Source organism: Salminus brasiliensis, chromosome 4 (assembly GCF_030463535.1).
Source record: "Salminus brasiliensis chromosome 4, fSalBra1.hap2, whole genome shotgun sequence".
NCBI lineage: Eukaryota > Metazoa > Chordata > Actinopteri > Characiformes > Bryconidae > Salminus > Salminus brasiliensis.
This window is the reverse complement of record NC_132881.1, coordinates 31621366-31637760: the sequence shown is the minus strand read 5'-3', so window position 1 is coordinate 31637760 and position 16395 is coordinate 31621366. Positions and strand designations below refer to the sequence as shown.

Below are 16395 nucleotides of genomic sequence, written 5' to 3'. Positions count from 1 at the left end.
AGTAAGTATGTTTTTCAAACTTTTAGTCTTTTCTGATCATCACAGAAATCCATGCTAACCATCTCCCACTGATTATCATGGATTACTGCTGTGCACAATTTTTTATTTGTGTTGAGGGCTTTTGAATGGTCGGTTAATCTGACAATAGTCTTTTCTGAGATGAGCTCTCAGTCTGATGGCACATCTGACTACAGCATAGATTTACTGTAATACTGAGTAGATCTTTTTTCTGCTTGATTGTGTGCACAAACGTCAGCACGCAATAACAAATAAAAGCCTCACCGTGTTCCTGTGATTATTTGAGTACCTGGACAGAAATAGCTGACTTGTGTTTAAACTGTGCTCTGCTTTCTTCTAATAGCTGGGCATAACAGAGCACATTTCAAACAGAAAAATGGTCCTGATGTTGTAGTTTGTCTTTAATAATAGCGTCATGATTTTTTTTCCAATACAGAGCAAAACTATGCCCTGATAGAGTTTTAGGACCAGGTTTACACAATCCAGTAGCACTGTATTTGGATGGTCCTCAACCCAAAACTAGATTGTAATAATTTGAGTATTTGACAATATATTGGGGAATATCCAAATAAATGGAGATTTTCTACTCAGTAATATGGTAACAAAGTATAAACCTTTTATCTCCAAAATGGGTTAAAAAAAAAAAACTTTTTATTTTTATTTTTCAGTAACCATAATTAATTCCAAGTCATTTTAGAGCATTTATATTGGTCCATTTCTCATTAAATTATGAAACAAGGTAAAGAACAACCTTCAAGTTAAAATTGTGTCAAGAAGTGAAAACAAAAAAATTGAGATGCAGTGTTTTTAGGTGACAGCAAGGATATATATGGTATGTACATAATTACATTTATCACCTGACTCCTGACATAAGATCAGTGTGTGTGTGTGAGAGTATAAGAATGCGAGAGAGCTGGAACCACACAGTAGTGGTAGTAATGATGGTAGTCAGATGCAGGACACAGGGTCCAGCTGATGTAAAGTGAATTGAAGTAGTAAGAATCTAAAAAAAAGAGAGGGAGAGACTTATGACCACAGAGCATCTACATCTGCCTGCTTCTTGGAGTTGCAGGGAGAAAACCTCCAACTGTCAGGCTGTGAATCAGAATGTTGAAGGGAAAAAAAATAAAATAAATAAAAATAAAAAAATTATATATATATATATATATATATATATATATATATATATATATATATATATATATATATATATATATTCATAATAGTAATATATAAATGTATAGCTGCTGTTTAATAATACCCATCATTTTTTTTTAATTATGGGTAAATAGACCAATATAAATGCTCTAAATTACTCTAACTCTTATGCTCTAATAAACTCTTACTTTACATTGACTTCCATTCAAAGTTGAGCACATTTTTGCCTTCTCCTGTAACATCACTATTTTGCAGATACATGTTTTTCATCGGACAGTGATGATATAGAAGCTGAATGTTTGCTTATATCAGTGCAAGGCAGTGGAGAAAATAAATAGTGGCCAGTTGTGAGTAAGATAGGCTTAAAGCTTTTTGGCAGACTCTCTGTCCTCTTGTGTAACTGCTCTTCTACTTCACTGTCTTCTTGTGAAAAAACAAAAATTGTGACAAAATCTTTGCACCCACCACCTCCCGTCTCATCCCTATTGCTTTACAACTTCTACGCAAAACAGAAGCCACCAATAGCTCCACCCCAAGTTCTCTGGGTTTTTTAGTTTTACTACCCTCTGCAGTTACATACGTTTCTCAAACTACTATAAATGAACTCGAGGCATATACAATTCACTTTACTTGTAGTGCTAGTAAGTGTTTTGATGTACGTAAGTTACTCTTCAGCAGGTCAATAGCTCAGATATACTGCTTTCTAATTGGAACACCAGACCCGCCTCCTACACCACACATTCATACACTGTCTACTGATAACTTTGAGTTTATGATTAATTTCATGTTCGAGTTTCGTTCTCTCAAAGGGTGCAGGAGTTTGATAAAGACTTGAGGAAATTAAAATCACTCCCTTTCAAATCACTGGTTTGATCTAGATTCACATTTCTCATCTGGAAGTCTCCGGAGTGTGAGGAGGCAAAGGCAGAGTTCCACCTCTTCAAAGCCTGTGTGTCTGCGGTGAGCTGCATCTAAGATAATGCTTTTCATCTTTAAGCCTCAGGCCCAGAGTGCTGGATGTCCTCCCAGTCCACTCTCACCACTGGCCAAACCACACCCTCTGCCTCAGGCCTCTCTCTACCTCCCTCTGTGTGCTGTATGTGTTAGTATTGGGGGGGGGTATCCGGGAGCTTTTGATTGAATCTTCATAAGTCTTCATACACTCTGTGTAGTCTCACACTAAGAATGTCAGAGTGGTGTAATGAATTAATCTGCTGAGAAATGTCCACTGTCTTAAAATACATTCTTTAATGGGAATATTTTGTGGTTACTCATCAGTTGAATGCACTTGAATTCCATATGTATTTCCATTGCAGTCTTCTTAATATTTCTAACATCAGTCCATGACTGGGAGCCCAAGAGAGTATAATTGGACTCAGCATGGCAAGGATGGCCGTCTATCTCTTCCCATTACTCAACACGATGCTAGCCATCTCCGACATCTGTTAGCTGATGTAATGGCATTGGCAATTAGTGTTCTGTTTGCAGCAATTGAAGCAGCAATTAAATATTTTCTGTGCTTGCTTGTCATTTTTGTAATACACCTTTTTGTAACTTTGTCAACTCAACATGTGATTAAAGTGACTTTCAGCTTCAACATGAAGGGTTTAAGACAAATATTGCATTAACCATTCATGAATTACAACCATTTTGTACTCCATTTTCACAGGCTCAAGGAATTAAACAGCCTAACATAAATATGAGGTTTATTTTAAATGATTGAGTACAAATCATTTATAGTCATAGACTGCCTGAAGTCTGGAACCCATAGACATCACCAAATGTTGCATTTTCTCTGTTAAGATGCCGGAACTTTGCCTCATCTGTCTTCAGTTGCTGCTTGTTTGTGGGCCTTAATATCTTTAATAAGTGAAAAGCATGCTCAATTGAGTTGAGGTTAAAAGACTGACATTGCATTTTGTTGCATTAAAAGCTCTTAGGTTGCTTTCAGTGTATTTTTTGGGTCAATATCCATCTGTACTGTGAAACGCCATCCTACTGTAAACGTTTGACAGAATCTTAATCAGTGCTTTTCAGAATTCATCCTGCAACTTCTGTTGGAAGTCATATCTTTGGTTAACACCAGTGCCTCAGTTCCATTATCAGCCATTCATGCCCATGCCTTAACACTACCTCCACCACGTTTGACAGATTGTTTGGTATGCTTTAGATCATGAGCGCTTTTTTCTTTCTCCATACTTTTCTCTTCTGATCTAAGTTAATCTTGGTTTCATATGTTCAAAGAATCCATAACTGGAAAGGCTTTTTTTTAGATATTTCCTAGCATGATCAGTTATTTGGTGTTACCACTGGTTTGCATCTTAAGGCAAACCTCTGTATTTACATTTATTAAGGTATCTCATGATTGTAGACCTTGGCAATGATACACCTACCCCTGCAGGAGTGTCCTTGGCTTGATAGTTGGTGTTACAAGGCTTGCTGGTGCTTTCCTTTTTTGATCTACCAAATTTTGATCTAGCCACTCCTGGGGTTTATGCTATCTGACTGATAGATTTGTTCATTGCCTAATGATGGCCTCATACACTTGCATGATAATGTTTTAGACTGTATATTGAGAACTCCCATGTAAAACTATCAAATGCAAATTAAACGCTTGGAAAAAATTCCAAACCTTTTATCTCCTTAATCTTACTTTAAAATAATGAGGGAATAAGCTACACCTTGCCATCAAACTGCTTACGTTTGAGCCAGTGAAAATGGAGGGAAATATTACAAATCATAAATTCTGATATAATGATTTTGTTATGTCTAAACTAATATGTCTAGTAATATTTAGACATTCCTTTTTTCTGGAAATTTTAAAGTTTAATAGCATTCTTTGAATGAGACATGGTAACATCTCCCAGAGCACACTGTAAATACTTGGTCCTGCTCCAGAGAACAATTCTCCGTGTACAGATCTGTTTTGTACCCAACAATGCATCATATATTAAATGATGGGCAGAGAGTCTTGACATTGTTTAGTGCTCACCACCCCCGGAATGTTAAAAATGCACATCACAGCCTTGGCCTCCTTCTTATAAACAGTCCATAGCCATGACCTTCCATCATACGGGAAAAATGCTGGCTGTCATAGTAAAAGCATTGTCCACTGAGGACGCACAATTCATGCATGCGTGCTGGGAAACTGGTGGTCTTTGGGTGTTAGCTGTTTTGGCCTAGGGCTGAGCTGCACACATGGTCAGCCATGGCTTTCTGAAACAGGGGGAACTCCACACTGGTGTTCAGGGCAGATATGGAGCCTGTCTTTGCTCTGGTGGAAGTAGAGAGTGATCAAGTTTGGGGGTTGGCTGCTCATTGCTGCCCAAGAGACATGTGAGGCCAGGCGGTTGTGTGGACAGTGAAAGTGCTGACCCAGATGGGCAGCCTTCATGACCATGTATCAACACCCACTGTGAATTGCTCAGAAGTTAATTATATGAATGCATTTGTTCAGTTGAACATAACGACTGGAGTTTACACTGTTCTAGGAACCATATGCAGTTAACCTGAATGAACAATGAGGCAGTCATTTTCCCATCGTAAACAAGTAATAGTAATTTGTGAAATTTGCAGAAGTTTGTTCTCTTATTTTCAAGTTACAGCGCATTTCTGTTTTTAACTCTGAATACTGCACGCAATACAAAATGCAAGTGAATGATGATCTAGTTTGTCAGCCCCAGCACTAGAACAGCTTTAGATGACCAGGCTGTCATTTAAGAAATGAAAAAAAAAAATTACTAAATGAAAAAGCTAATGCATATAATAGTGTAGCCAGAAATGTACTTTTCTTTTAACATAATTATATATGACAGCTTAGATACAACTTGCACAAAGAAGTCAATGGAAAACCTTACCAGCATATTGTGACAGTCATGCCAAAACCTCCAGATCTCCAGATAAGTCACTTCACAGGAGAAAAAAAATTCTAAACTGTCAGTGGAAAAATATTCCAAGTAATTTTTGGAGCATTTCTAATGGTCTATTCATCATGAAACACGTACACAATGTAAGATTTACATTTAAATGAAGGTTATCATAAGGTTAGCATATGACACTGGCAATATTTGCGACACTAGCAATATTTTATATCATTTATATATATCATAACGTTGGACCTTAAAACATGTTCACTTGCTGGAAAAAGTAATTGAACCCTTATTTTTTCCTGGCCTAGATTCCAGCCTTAATTACTAATAAAATGTGGTCTGAACATTTTCTGAGTCACAATGATAGACAAATACAATCTAATTAAATAAACACACACAGTTGTACTGTTCATGTCTTTGATTTAGCACACTGAGTAAACATCCACAGTGCAGACTACAAAAAGTAAGTGAACCTCTCGGTTAATAACTTCTCCAAAAGGAGTTTCGGTTAAGAAGATGAGATTGGAAGTGTGCGTTTCACAGATGATTTGCTCTTTAAATAAAGGCACACAAATCCTAGTTACGTGGAGACCAATCTGTTCTTCAGAAAAAAGATTGGTTAGTGTGCACCATTTCTCAATGCAAACAGCTCTTGGAAGACTGCAGAAGACATATTATGGCAAAAAAAAAAAAAAGCGTTGCTTAAGACCTGGGTGTACATGAATCCACATTTTGACAAAGTGTCCAAGTGTGGAGAAAAAGCACAAATGCACAGCACTATGTTTGGTGGAAAAAAACACTGCACAACAGCACCAAAACCTCATCCCAGCTGTGATGCATGATGAAGGGAGCTTTGTGGTTTGGGGCTGCATTGCTGCATTAGGGGCTGGAAGCCTTGCATTCATAGAGGGAACAATTAATCGCATCAAAGGTGTATCAAAATATGTTACACGAGAATATAGGAGCGGCTGTCCATGATGTAATTCAACTAAAAAATGTGTTTAAAAAGAAGAAGATTTGTGCTTTGGAATGGCAAGGCAATTGCTTCTAAAGGGGGATCTACAGATTATTAAATTCAAGGATTCACTTACGTTTTCTAGCCTGCACTGTTAATGTTTACTCAGTGTGCAGATTAAAAGACATGACTGCTTGGGTGTAAAATCTAGATTTGAACTAGATAATAATCAGACCATGTTTCTTTACTAAACAATTTAGAAATCCAGGTATATCCAAATAATTCACTTGCTTTTTCTTGTAGCTATATACAAGAAATAGCAATGTGCTGCAAAAGAACTAAAAGCCTAACTGAGATATTAGTGGATAGCAATGGTTATAATGTAGTGATGAGATTAGAAAAGAGGGTAGGTTTTGGAATATTCAGGAATAGTATCAGAATTTTAACTGGCCACAAAGCAATGACAGAACCCACAGAAAACAAATTAAATGTTCATATATGTTTAATTAGTGTGTATTTACCAACAGCTTTTGTGCAGATTTAAGCAGTTTATTCTTCTTACACCTCTATGACAGGTCGGGGTGTATTGGCGTGCTGGTGGGGCTCCATCCAGTATCTCTTGGACCCCCACATCTTTACAAGAAAGAAGAAGGCTGTATGCTGTAGGGCTGAAAGCTCTGCTACTGCACCTTCCACTCCCTCTACCTCTACCCATTCAGTTAGCCCCACAGACAGAGCAGGGCAGGGCCAGACTGCAGCGTCCTCAGGGAGCTGTATGTGTGTCATCTCGCACAGGCCCATCACTAGCTGACAATAGCCAGATTATTCCAGGCCTCTGGTCTCTTAGGAAGATACTTATGGATATACGGATATATATGTGTCATATATGAGGGGTGAGTTGAATTAGAACAGGGGTCTCTCAAAACACATAATAAATATATAAATATGAATAAAATCACAGAAATGTTACCTTCCATGCTTTCTAATGATTGACACTCAGTAAAAAAATCTGAAGCAGAAGAGTAGCCTGTTAAAACAGGCTTACCCACTGTTGACCACAGAACCGTTGTTGTGGACATTCATCTGTTTTGTGTCCGTTTCTAAAACTAAATCTCAATTTTTCAATCTTCAGTCTTTTGTCTGATGTGCATGTCTGTGAATGATGTCATACTTACAACTAGTGATCTTTTTGCTTTGATTCCATCTAGTGGTCAGTGACAACATTACAGCCACACTGAGAGGTTTATGTAGGTCCCTCTTGAATACTCTACATACATTATGTGCAGCTGTGATGACATTTACAGGGAAAGAAGTCATTTGATTAATGTAATGGCTGTTTACTGGTAATTAGAATATAGCTGTGTAAGTAATGTGAGTGAATAATGAGAGTGTGGTGGCTTGGGGAATAGGGTTAAATGCAGTCATGCCACTGATTGACAGAATCCTGACTCAGCTGCTGGGAAAATTAGGACTCAATTTTTGCATATAGCTTATCATTCATGAGAGTGTTTGCCTTACTGTGTATGATCTATACATAGAGAGAATACTTTATAGATATGATTTTCCTGTTCAGTTGTATGTGTTACAAGTGCAGTATTTGAAAGTGAATTGAAAAAGGAATTTTTAATGAAGATGTTCGTCGAACTTGAGTGTGATCCAGATCTTGTGGACATCGCCTCAGGGAAACGTTGGCATATAAATAAAACAACTCGCTAGACTTTGCACTGCATGAATCATCTTACTGAGCTAAACAAAAGCACAGTAAGCCTCCTGAACTGGGAAATAAAAGTGCTTTAGCTGGTGCTTGAATTGGAAGGACAATTCCAGAAGACATCTTTTATTGAAATAGATCCTTTATATTATGTGAATTTCTGTAAACTTTAAAAAGGGTCTTCACACGTTCATACATATAAAACAAACTTTACAAAGAACTATGCATTAAAATATTATTTAGGAAACCAGAAGTGGTTCTTCTGTGGCATCAATCCAAAAAAACCTTTTTAGCATCATTATTTCTAAAGAGTGTACATGCAGTTGTGGTTGGAAGTAAACAACATACATCTTTAATAGAAAAGAGACGAGAAGAATTTGGTGCACACTTTCTAATGAATGCATTCAGCTACTTTAAGTTCCCCCTTTGCTGACACAGATGTCCAAAAGCACACACACAGCTTGTCTAGTCCCTGTTAAGAAGTACTTTCAATAGAACAGGACTCTCTGTAGCAGATAAACATGAACCTATTGGCACCATGCCTAATGCCAGGTGTGTGCCAGTAGGGTATACAGCCCGCCAGCATTAAGCCGTGGAGCAGTGGAACTGTGCTCTCTGGAATGATGGTGCTTCATCCAGTACTTCTGGCATGGGTTGGGGAGTTGGGGATGAGGCGGAGTGGTGATAACCCAATATCCTGACCTCGCCACTGCTCTCGTTGCTGAATGCAACCAAATCCCTACAGCTTTCCCTGTGTAGACAGTTACTCCAGCAAAGGCAGAGTAAACTCTTTTTAAGACCCTTGATCTGGGTCTTACCTTTGTTCATATAATGATCCAGATCTATTCACCTAAAATTAGTAGTAGTATTTTTTTATATAAATAACAATTGTATACAGTATGTTGTGGATTTAAAAAAAAAAGAAAACAGCACTGTAATTACACAGAAAATCTGAACTGATTTCTATGTGGAATGAATTATTAATGTGTGATATTTATCTTCCATGTGAGGTGTCAGAGCAGTCTTGCTGTTATAAAGTCATTATTTCTCAATCAGTTCGTTAATAATAAACAGCATAACTATATGAGAAATGTTATGTCAGACAGTCAGTCTCTCTCTCTCTCTCTCTCTCTCTCTCTCTCTCTCTCTCTCTCTCTCTCTCTCTCTCTCTCTCTTTCTTTCTTTTGTAGGCGGAACAGGAGAAAAGGACCGATCAGCCCTGAGCCATGAGGCCTTCCTGCTTATGGCAAACTCCCAGAATGACATGGAGGACTGGGTCAAAGCCATCAGACGCGTCATCTGGGCTCCTTTTGGAGGAGGTAGCACATTCAGCGGAACTACACACATTCAGAGAGCTCACGCTGCCAGTTTCTCCCACGAATCTGCGTCGCAGTAGACTCTCGTCTTTTTTTTCTTCTTCTTCTGTTTTTATTCTCGACATGTGCCTGCTTTTCTATTCTGGCCCTGTTGACTGATGGCTGTATCTGGCACTGTCTACGTGAGATGAGATCATTTGCTACTTTGCTGATAGAAATGCCTTCACTGGTGCACAAGCACACTGAAATAACTGCCCAACTTACAGCAGCCAAAACACAATGTAGCGTTAGGCGTTGTGTTACAGACATAGTTATTAATGGTGTGGTTATTTTAGATTAGCCCACAGACAAATTTGAAGTAATGGTATAGATAATGAAATGAAGGTATCCAAGAGCTTTCTTGTCCTTTTTTATCTTCTTTTGCAGAACAGAATGATCCAGTGTGCAGCCATGATGCTAAAAACAACAGCACTTGCCCCTGTTTGCCCTAACCCCTCTAATCCTGTATCTTAAAGGACAGCCATCAACTGTATAATTACTAGAGCATTCCTTTAAGATATGCAGAGCATAAGAAGCTCCATATTGTTATTGGAGAACTGACAAACATGAACCGAATATTTGATATTTATCGTGTCTGCTATGCTGTAAGATAAAACTTTGAAGCGGAAGGTCTTTGTCATGTTGAGCTCTAGACGCTCATTTGCTTCATAAGCTTACAGACATAACAAGGCTCTCCTTGTTATCGCAAATAGCGCTGTCACTTATTTAGAGACTGTATCCTCCACTGTTTACAGCCCTTTTTACATTGGCTGGACCAATCGCAGGCAAGATGATATCTGTCTGTCTGAGTGCCTGTGGCTCATTCTCACCCGCTCTTCCAGTTTAGATTACAGCTCGTATGGGAAAATGGCAGAACAAACCCTCCTTTGTGGATTAATTGGACATCCGTAACACATACATCTGCACACATATACAGACAACCGTATGGTTGGAGCACTGCATGGACGTCTGCCAGCGTGAGACACCTTGCATGGATCTGTAACGTATCTCATGCCTCAGGTTGGAGCTCTGCTGCTGTGCAGCTCCTGTCTGTTCACGCAGCCTGGCGTGTGTGTGCTTCCTGGAAGCAGAGTTGTGCACCACAGTCGCCGCCAAGGCAGAGGTAGGAGATGGCAGGGTCAAAGTTAGCAGTGTGCTCAGGACCACAGAAGAGGTTTGTAGCGGCAGGTGCATGCTGTGGAGTGGTGGTGGTGTTCTTTTAACCCCTGACACTGGAGTAATTTAGAATAATTTAGTTTTTACATCTTATCTTAGGGTTTATTATCTACACCAGGGGTGGACAGTTGCGTCCTGGAGGGCCGGATTCCTGCAGTTTTTGTGCTTTTTCTGCTCTAGGTCACTTTATTCAACTGACATGTTAATTGCCAGGCTTAGTAGGCCTGTTAGAGCAGGGAAATTAGCAAACTGATGAAAACCCTGTTGCCCACCCCTGAGCTATACTCTTCTAATAAAGGTGCTTCAGATCATTCTTTAAGGAGTGCCAAAGAAGAACCACTTTTGGTTCTATAAATAACCATGTTTGTAATATTTGTGACATTTGTGAGTGTTGTCAACCTTTAAATTGGTTAGGAACTTTTAAGTTAATACCTTTAAAGGTTCTTTACACTCAAACATGGTTCTTTATAAAATCATCACTCAAAAAACCCTCTAAAGCACCTTCATTTTTAGGTGTAAAACTAAACTACTATAAACCATTGAGTAACTATTATAAATGTGTGTATGTACATTATGTCATTATGAGAGAGGAAGGTCTAGGTCTGCACACAGGCTTTACATGGTGTAACCGCAATATGAATTTCAAAAATTTGAGAAAAGATAAATATGGGACTGAGAGCATAGGTGGCAAATGTGACAAAGAAACATTGGAAATGAAATGAAATGAGTGTGAATTACAGTTCATCACATTCCTCAATCACATGATCAAACAACTTTAGCACACACATGTTTTGTCCATATTGAGTACTCCAAGTGTTTATATTTTCAGTTTGTCTTAATCCTAGGGATATTTGGCCAGCATCTGGAGGACACGGTGCAATACGAGAGGAAGTTTGGGCCCCGGCTGGCCCCTCTGCTGGTGGAGCAGTGTGTGGACTTCATACGGGAGCAGGGTCTGAACGAGGAGGGCCTCTTCCGGATGCCTGGACAGGCCAACTTAGTCAAAGAGCTCCAGGATGCTTTTGACTGTGGCGACAAACCTCTGTTTGACAGGTAGGATGAGGAGTTGTTTATGGTCCCACACCAGCCAGCCTGTATCTGAAGATCAAACCTATGAAAGATTTTCCTTAAAGAACTTTACATGTTTTACTTCATATTAGCTTTTAGCTGTTTAACTTTATTATGCAAAGCTGTTGATTATGGGGGTTTCATAATAAATAACAAGGACAAGGATCTTGCTGTTAACAATATGAGAGTGTCATTAATCAATTAGTCTCATTTTATTGCTGAATAGTGGAAATGATGAAAATGCATTATTGAGGTTTACCTGACTAAGACACAAAAATGGAAAAAGAGAGCTTTCTCCATTTCCAAGACCAGTTAAAGATCTATCCAGATCTCTGAATGGGTGCCGGTGTACTGAGCCAGACAGCCATTAACAAGACATCTTGCCAAGTAATTGCATAAACAGAAGCCATTAACCAAATCAAAAAACTGACTACATGCTACAAGCATCTCCGAATATATATATATATATATGTATATATTTGTCGTCTCTTGCAGTAACACTGATGTTCACACAGTAGCATCTCTGCTGAAGCTCTATCTCAGGGAGCTGCCTGAGCCCGTTATCCCCTTTAACAAATATGAGGACTTCCTCACCTGCGCCCAGCTACTGCTCAAGGATGAGGAAGTGGTGAGGAATGATCATATTATAGATGTTGTTGTCAAACCACTTTTGTCCAAATTACATTGTTCATTTATTGATGAGTTAGTAGGCTGGACACATTATAAGACACTAAACTGCAGATTGTGAATAAAATCCTAATTTATAGCTTTAATTGGATCTTTTAGGGACTCGGCGAGCTTGCACAGCAAGTGAAGACTCTCCCCCAAGCCAACTACAACCTGCTGAAGTACATTTGCAAGTAAGTGAATGCACAGGTTTATAGGTAACTTTGTGCCTACAATATAAATGCATATGCATCTTATTTTAAACATTTCAAGATCTTTTTAGCTTTGCCGTGTTTCATCTTTGCTTTGCCTCTTTTCATTTAGATTCTTGGATGAAGTTCAGTCCCACTCAAATGAAAATAAGATGAGTGTTCAGAATCTTGCAACAGTATTTGGACCAAATATCCTCAGACCTAAAATGGAGGATCCTGTTACAATGATGGAAGGTAAGGCCACCTTTAAAATGACCACCCAGAATGAGTGAAATGAAGCAATAAATGTTGCAGGGCCAGGAATTATAAATAGACAAAGCAGGAGGCTATTGTTGACTGGGGACATCAAATGCAACTAAAGATAGTCTGGACAGGAATTGCTCTTATAACAACTCTGTGGTAGCTCCGGGCGTAGCTGTGAGTTCACTACTGGAACATGGTGTAGTGATATAACCTGCAAGAAAGATCACATATGGCATTTGTTTCCAAACCTGATCCTGATCTAAACATTAAGGTCCTTCCGGTTTGGTCTACTAAACAGCATTATGTGCAAAATTTTAGTAAAGGGTTTTATTGATTTTTTTCTTATGAAATGTCTGAAATATGTTTTGAAAAGATGTTTCTGTTTTGACAGAAGTTTTAAGTTCCTCTATTTTTGCAGAAGTTGTTAAAATCAGTGTGATTTATCACATACTGAAACCGTTTTTAGACATCCTAAAGTAGGATGTCTAAGGAAAAGTTAATAGGAGAAATAGACAATTACAGGCTAAGGAGGTTAAGCAGTCCTATACATCCTGTAAAAGTTTAATGTGCCTTGAATTAATTCTTCATAATTCTTCCTACATTCTCTATGTGGGACCTGCAAAATAATGTCCGTGCAAATGTAAAGCTGTCTGGGAACATAATTGAAGTATTTTGTTTTGTGTGTTTCCCTGATCTAACACATGCACTTCCACTTCAGGATCAGGTGTGTTAGAGCAGGGAAAACATCACAATATGTTGGCAAAGACTCTCCACTTTCAATTTAAGACATTATCAACAATGAATTTTACAGAAAAGTGTGCAAGGTAAAAGCCTAGAAGCATGAAGAAGAAACATTGAAAGAAACCGAGACTCAAAAGGGGAACTTATTGTCCTCTGGTTAACACAGCATAGCAAAATTATTATGAACAAATGAGAACTCAGAGAATTATGATGAATGAAATGAGATTGAACAGCTTAAAGATTTTGGTATTTTATGCAGTGTGTGGGAGACCATGGAACCTTTTGTTTTTGTGCAGTCAGGGAAACAATGACATAGAACACAAAAGCAAGATAACATATATCTTTCTTGCCAGGAACCTCTCAGGTCCAGCAGCTCATGACAGTGCTAATCAGCGAGCATGATCGACTTTATGGCAGCGCAGAGTCTGAGACTTCCTCAGAACAGAGAGAGGTCCCTCAGGGCCAGCGCTGCATGGTGGGTTGGATCTCGGAGGAGGAGATCCAGCGTTGTCCTTCTTCCAGCCAAACGTCCAGCCTTCCTGACCATATGGGAGTCAGTGTCACGTCTCTGGACATAAATACAGGTGCACCAACTACTGCCAAGCCGATGCCTCAGGGAAAAGCTGGGGTGGCAGTCAGCCCCAGCAAGCAGGCCAAGTCCCTCCCCTCATGGAAGTACTCTTTTAAAAGTGGCGGGGCACGGGCTCAGACGCCTAAAATCGGGGGCTCCTCCGTAGACGTGTCCAGCCTGCCCAGCACTGGGAACTGGCTGATGAACGGACTGTCTTCACTGAGAAGCCATCGGCGTACATCTTCAGGAGAGCGAATGGGCAAAGACTCTGCGCTGTCTCATCGCCTGTCCACATACGATAACGTCACCTCGTCAAGTCTGAGCGTGCCCAGTGTGGCCAGCACGCCCTGGTCCACCTCTTCCTGTGAGATATCGGTGGCGGACTCAGTGGGCAGCGACCCCTCTGGATTGAACTCTGGAAAGGGGACATGGTCAGAGACAGGCTCAGTTAGAGGGAGGGTGGAAGAGAAAGTGTTGGAGGTCACGCAAAGTAGTGAAGCACTAGAACTGTGTGTAAGCAGTGCAGGATGCAGTGAGAACGGAACTGTGGACGACAGTGTGGATGTGTCAGAAGATCCTGATGACAACTCTCAAGCACTTAACAGCTTGGTGTTAGAGCTGAAGGACGAGCTGAAGAAACAGAAGATTAGTTATGAATCCCGGATACGAAAGTAAGTGGGAATTTTTCAGCAAATGAGCCATACATACTGTAAACGTGTTTGATTTCATAAGAAAGCACAAGCCACCTTGAATATATCAGCAAGAAGTATTGGTTTTCTACCATCTGTTAAATCTGAGCCATTACAACATGTATTAATTTAGAGACTTAAATTAATGTCCTGTATATCTACTTACATATATATATATATATATATATATATATATATACAATCTATACAATTATAGATATATTAATAAACAATATTTTCTATGTAAACCTGCTGAGGCCAATACCAATGCCAGTATATTAAAATGGATAAAATACAGAAATTGGGATTACATATTCAGTTAGCATCACATAAAATATCACATTTATTTCTGTGTGGTTATTAGCGCACTACAATACATAAAATCCAGACATTTTAGTACCAGACATTTTCCAGCACCACCTAAGCATTCAGCTCTACAGTAACAGTAAACACATCAAATATTGTTCATGTAATCTATTTTTATCGAGAAATAGTAAATGAAGCATCTGTAGCAAATGAAACACATCATGTTCAGCAAATTTTAATGCACAGTAACTCTCACTTTCATAACATAAAAAATACCATTAATATGCATAACATCAAATTGGCTACCACTTTGGGCACCTTACAGTGTCAGGACTTAGTAACACCCCGTTTGACAGCAATTACAATTTGCAAATGCAAGCCAAACGTCTTTTAGTTCTTGTAATTTTCTACCTTCTTCTTTGCAGAAGACCTATAGTTCTGAAATATCCTTGGTTCTTCTGTCCCAACCGTGCAATACGCCAATGCCCCTGGCAAAAAACACGGCCCCAAAACATTCATTTTCACGATCACATCATGGATAAGTTTTCCTTTTTTTATGACAGAATGTGAGCAGTTCTTTCTGAGAGTGTTATTAGTCTTCCAGATCTTTCAGATAACAGTTCCCCTGAGCTTCAATTTCTTACAATAACATTCTGCACTGTAGGAACCACAAGCTGAAAGCACTTAGCTGTTTTATTTGGCCTTCCCCTACCTTTCCCCTTGCCTGCTCAAGTTTGTAAATTTGTCGTAGCTGACAGTTCCTAATTATGGAACTTGTCTAACTGAGTCTTTGCAACACATAGGATGTCCAAACTACTAGTTCTTAATTTAAAAAAAAAAGACTAAATGGGTAATTTGGCCAAGGATGCTCAAGCCTTTGCATAAGACTGTAAATAAGTAGATGTATACACATGTCGATATCAAGCATCCCTGCTTATAAAGTCATAATCCAGCACTGACATTTCTTTTAATGATAATGATGGAAATTTGCTGATGTGCTTATAAGGGCCACAAGAGGCAGCACTCACCATGATATCATGTGTAATCTGATTTAATGCGGTCATGCTGAGTCTACCAGCAGCAGCTGAAAAACCCACAAAGCGAGAAGTTGGTAAATAAGTGGTATGCAAGCAATTCTGGTTTTAGCTTTGCACTCATTGGGTAAAGCATTCTCCAGGTTCACAGGGCAAACCAGACACACTTTTAAACCTTGATTGATCAGGGATGTGCTTACATAGTTAAATAAAGGCTTCCTACACTGGTATGAATGGAAGTCACCCCACCAGCTGTTCAGTTCCTTCATTTGTGACTTAAATAGAATAGAAAAGGTTGCCAGATAACTCAAACCTTAGCCTGGTTTATAGTTAAATTATTTATTCATATTGGTTTATTAGGTAAAGCTTTGTTATCAAACTGCATAGTAATGTGCAAAAGTCTTGGACCAGTCAATAACATATTTATAAAAAATATTTATCTGGGCAGTTAATGGGTTGTATTTGGTTTAAACACACAGGTACAGTTCCTCTTCTCCTTAATACACTCTATGGGTTGTATGGATTTGTTAATGACTCTCTCAGAGCCTGATTACCTAATGAAGTTTACTGGTTGTCTAATCAATACTAATGTGTTGATTAGGTGAACCTGATACTGGATAGTA

General features: G+C 39.0%; 1 protein-coding gene across 3 annotated transcripts in view; it reads left to right on the top strand.

Moving 5' to 3' along the window:
- arhgap22a (Rho GTPase activating protein 22a) overlaps positions 1-16395 on the top strand; it is a 38362-nt gene that overhangs the window by 19643 nt on the left and 2324 nt on the right. For all 3 annotated transcript variants that reach the window (XM_072678010.1, XM_072678009.1, XM_072678011.1), the window contains 6 exons: positions 8902-9030; positions 11088-11295; positions 11806-11938; positions 12097-12170; positions 12301-12422; positions 13526-14414. In XM_072678010.1, the coding sequence (XP_072534111.1) occupies positions 8902-9030; positions 11088-11295; positions 11806-11938; positions 12097-12170; positions 12301-12422; positions 13526-14414 (1555 nt within the window). The remainder of the gene's footprint in view (positions 1-8901; positions 9031-11087; positions 11296-11805; positions 11939-12096; positions 12171-12300; positions 12423-13525; positions 14415-16395) is intronic.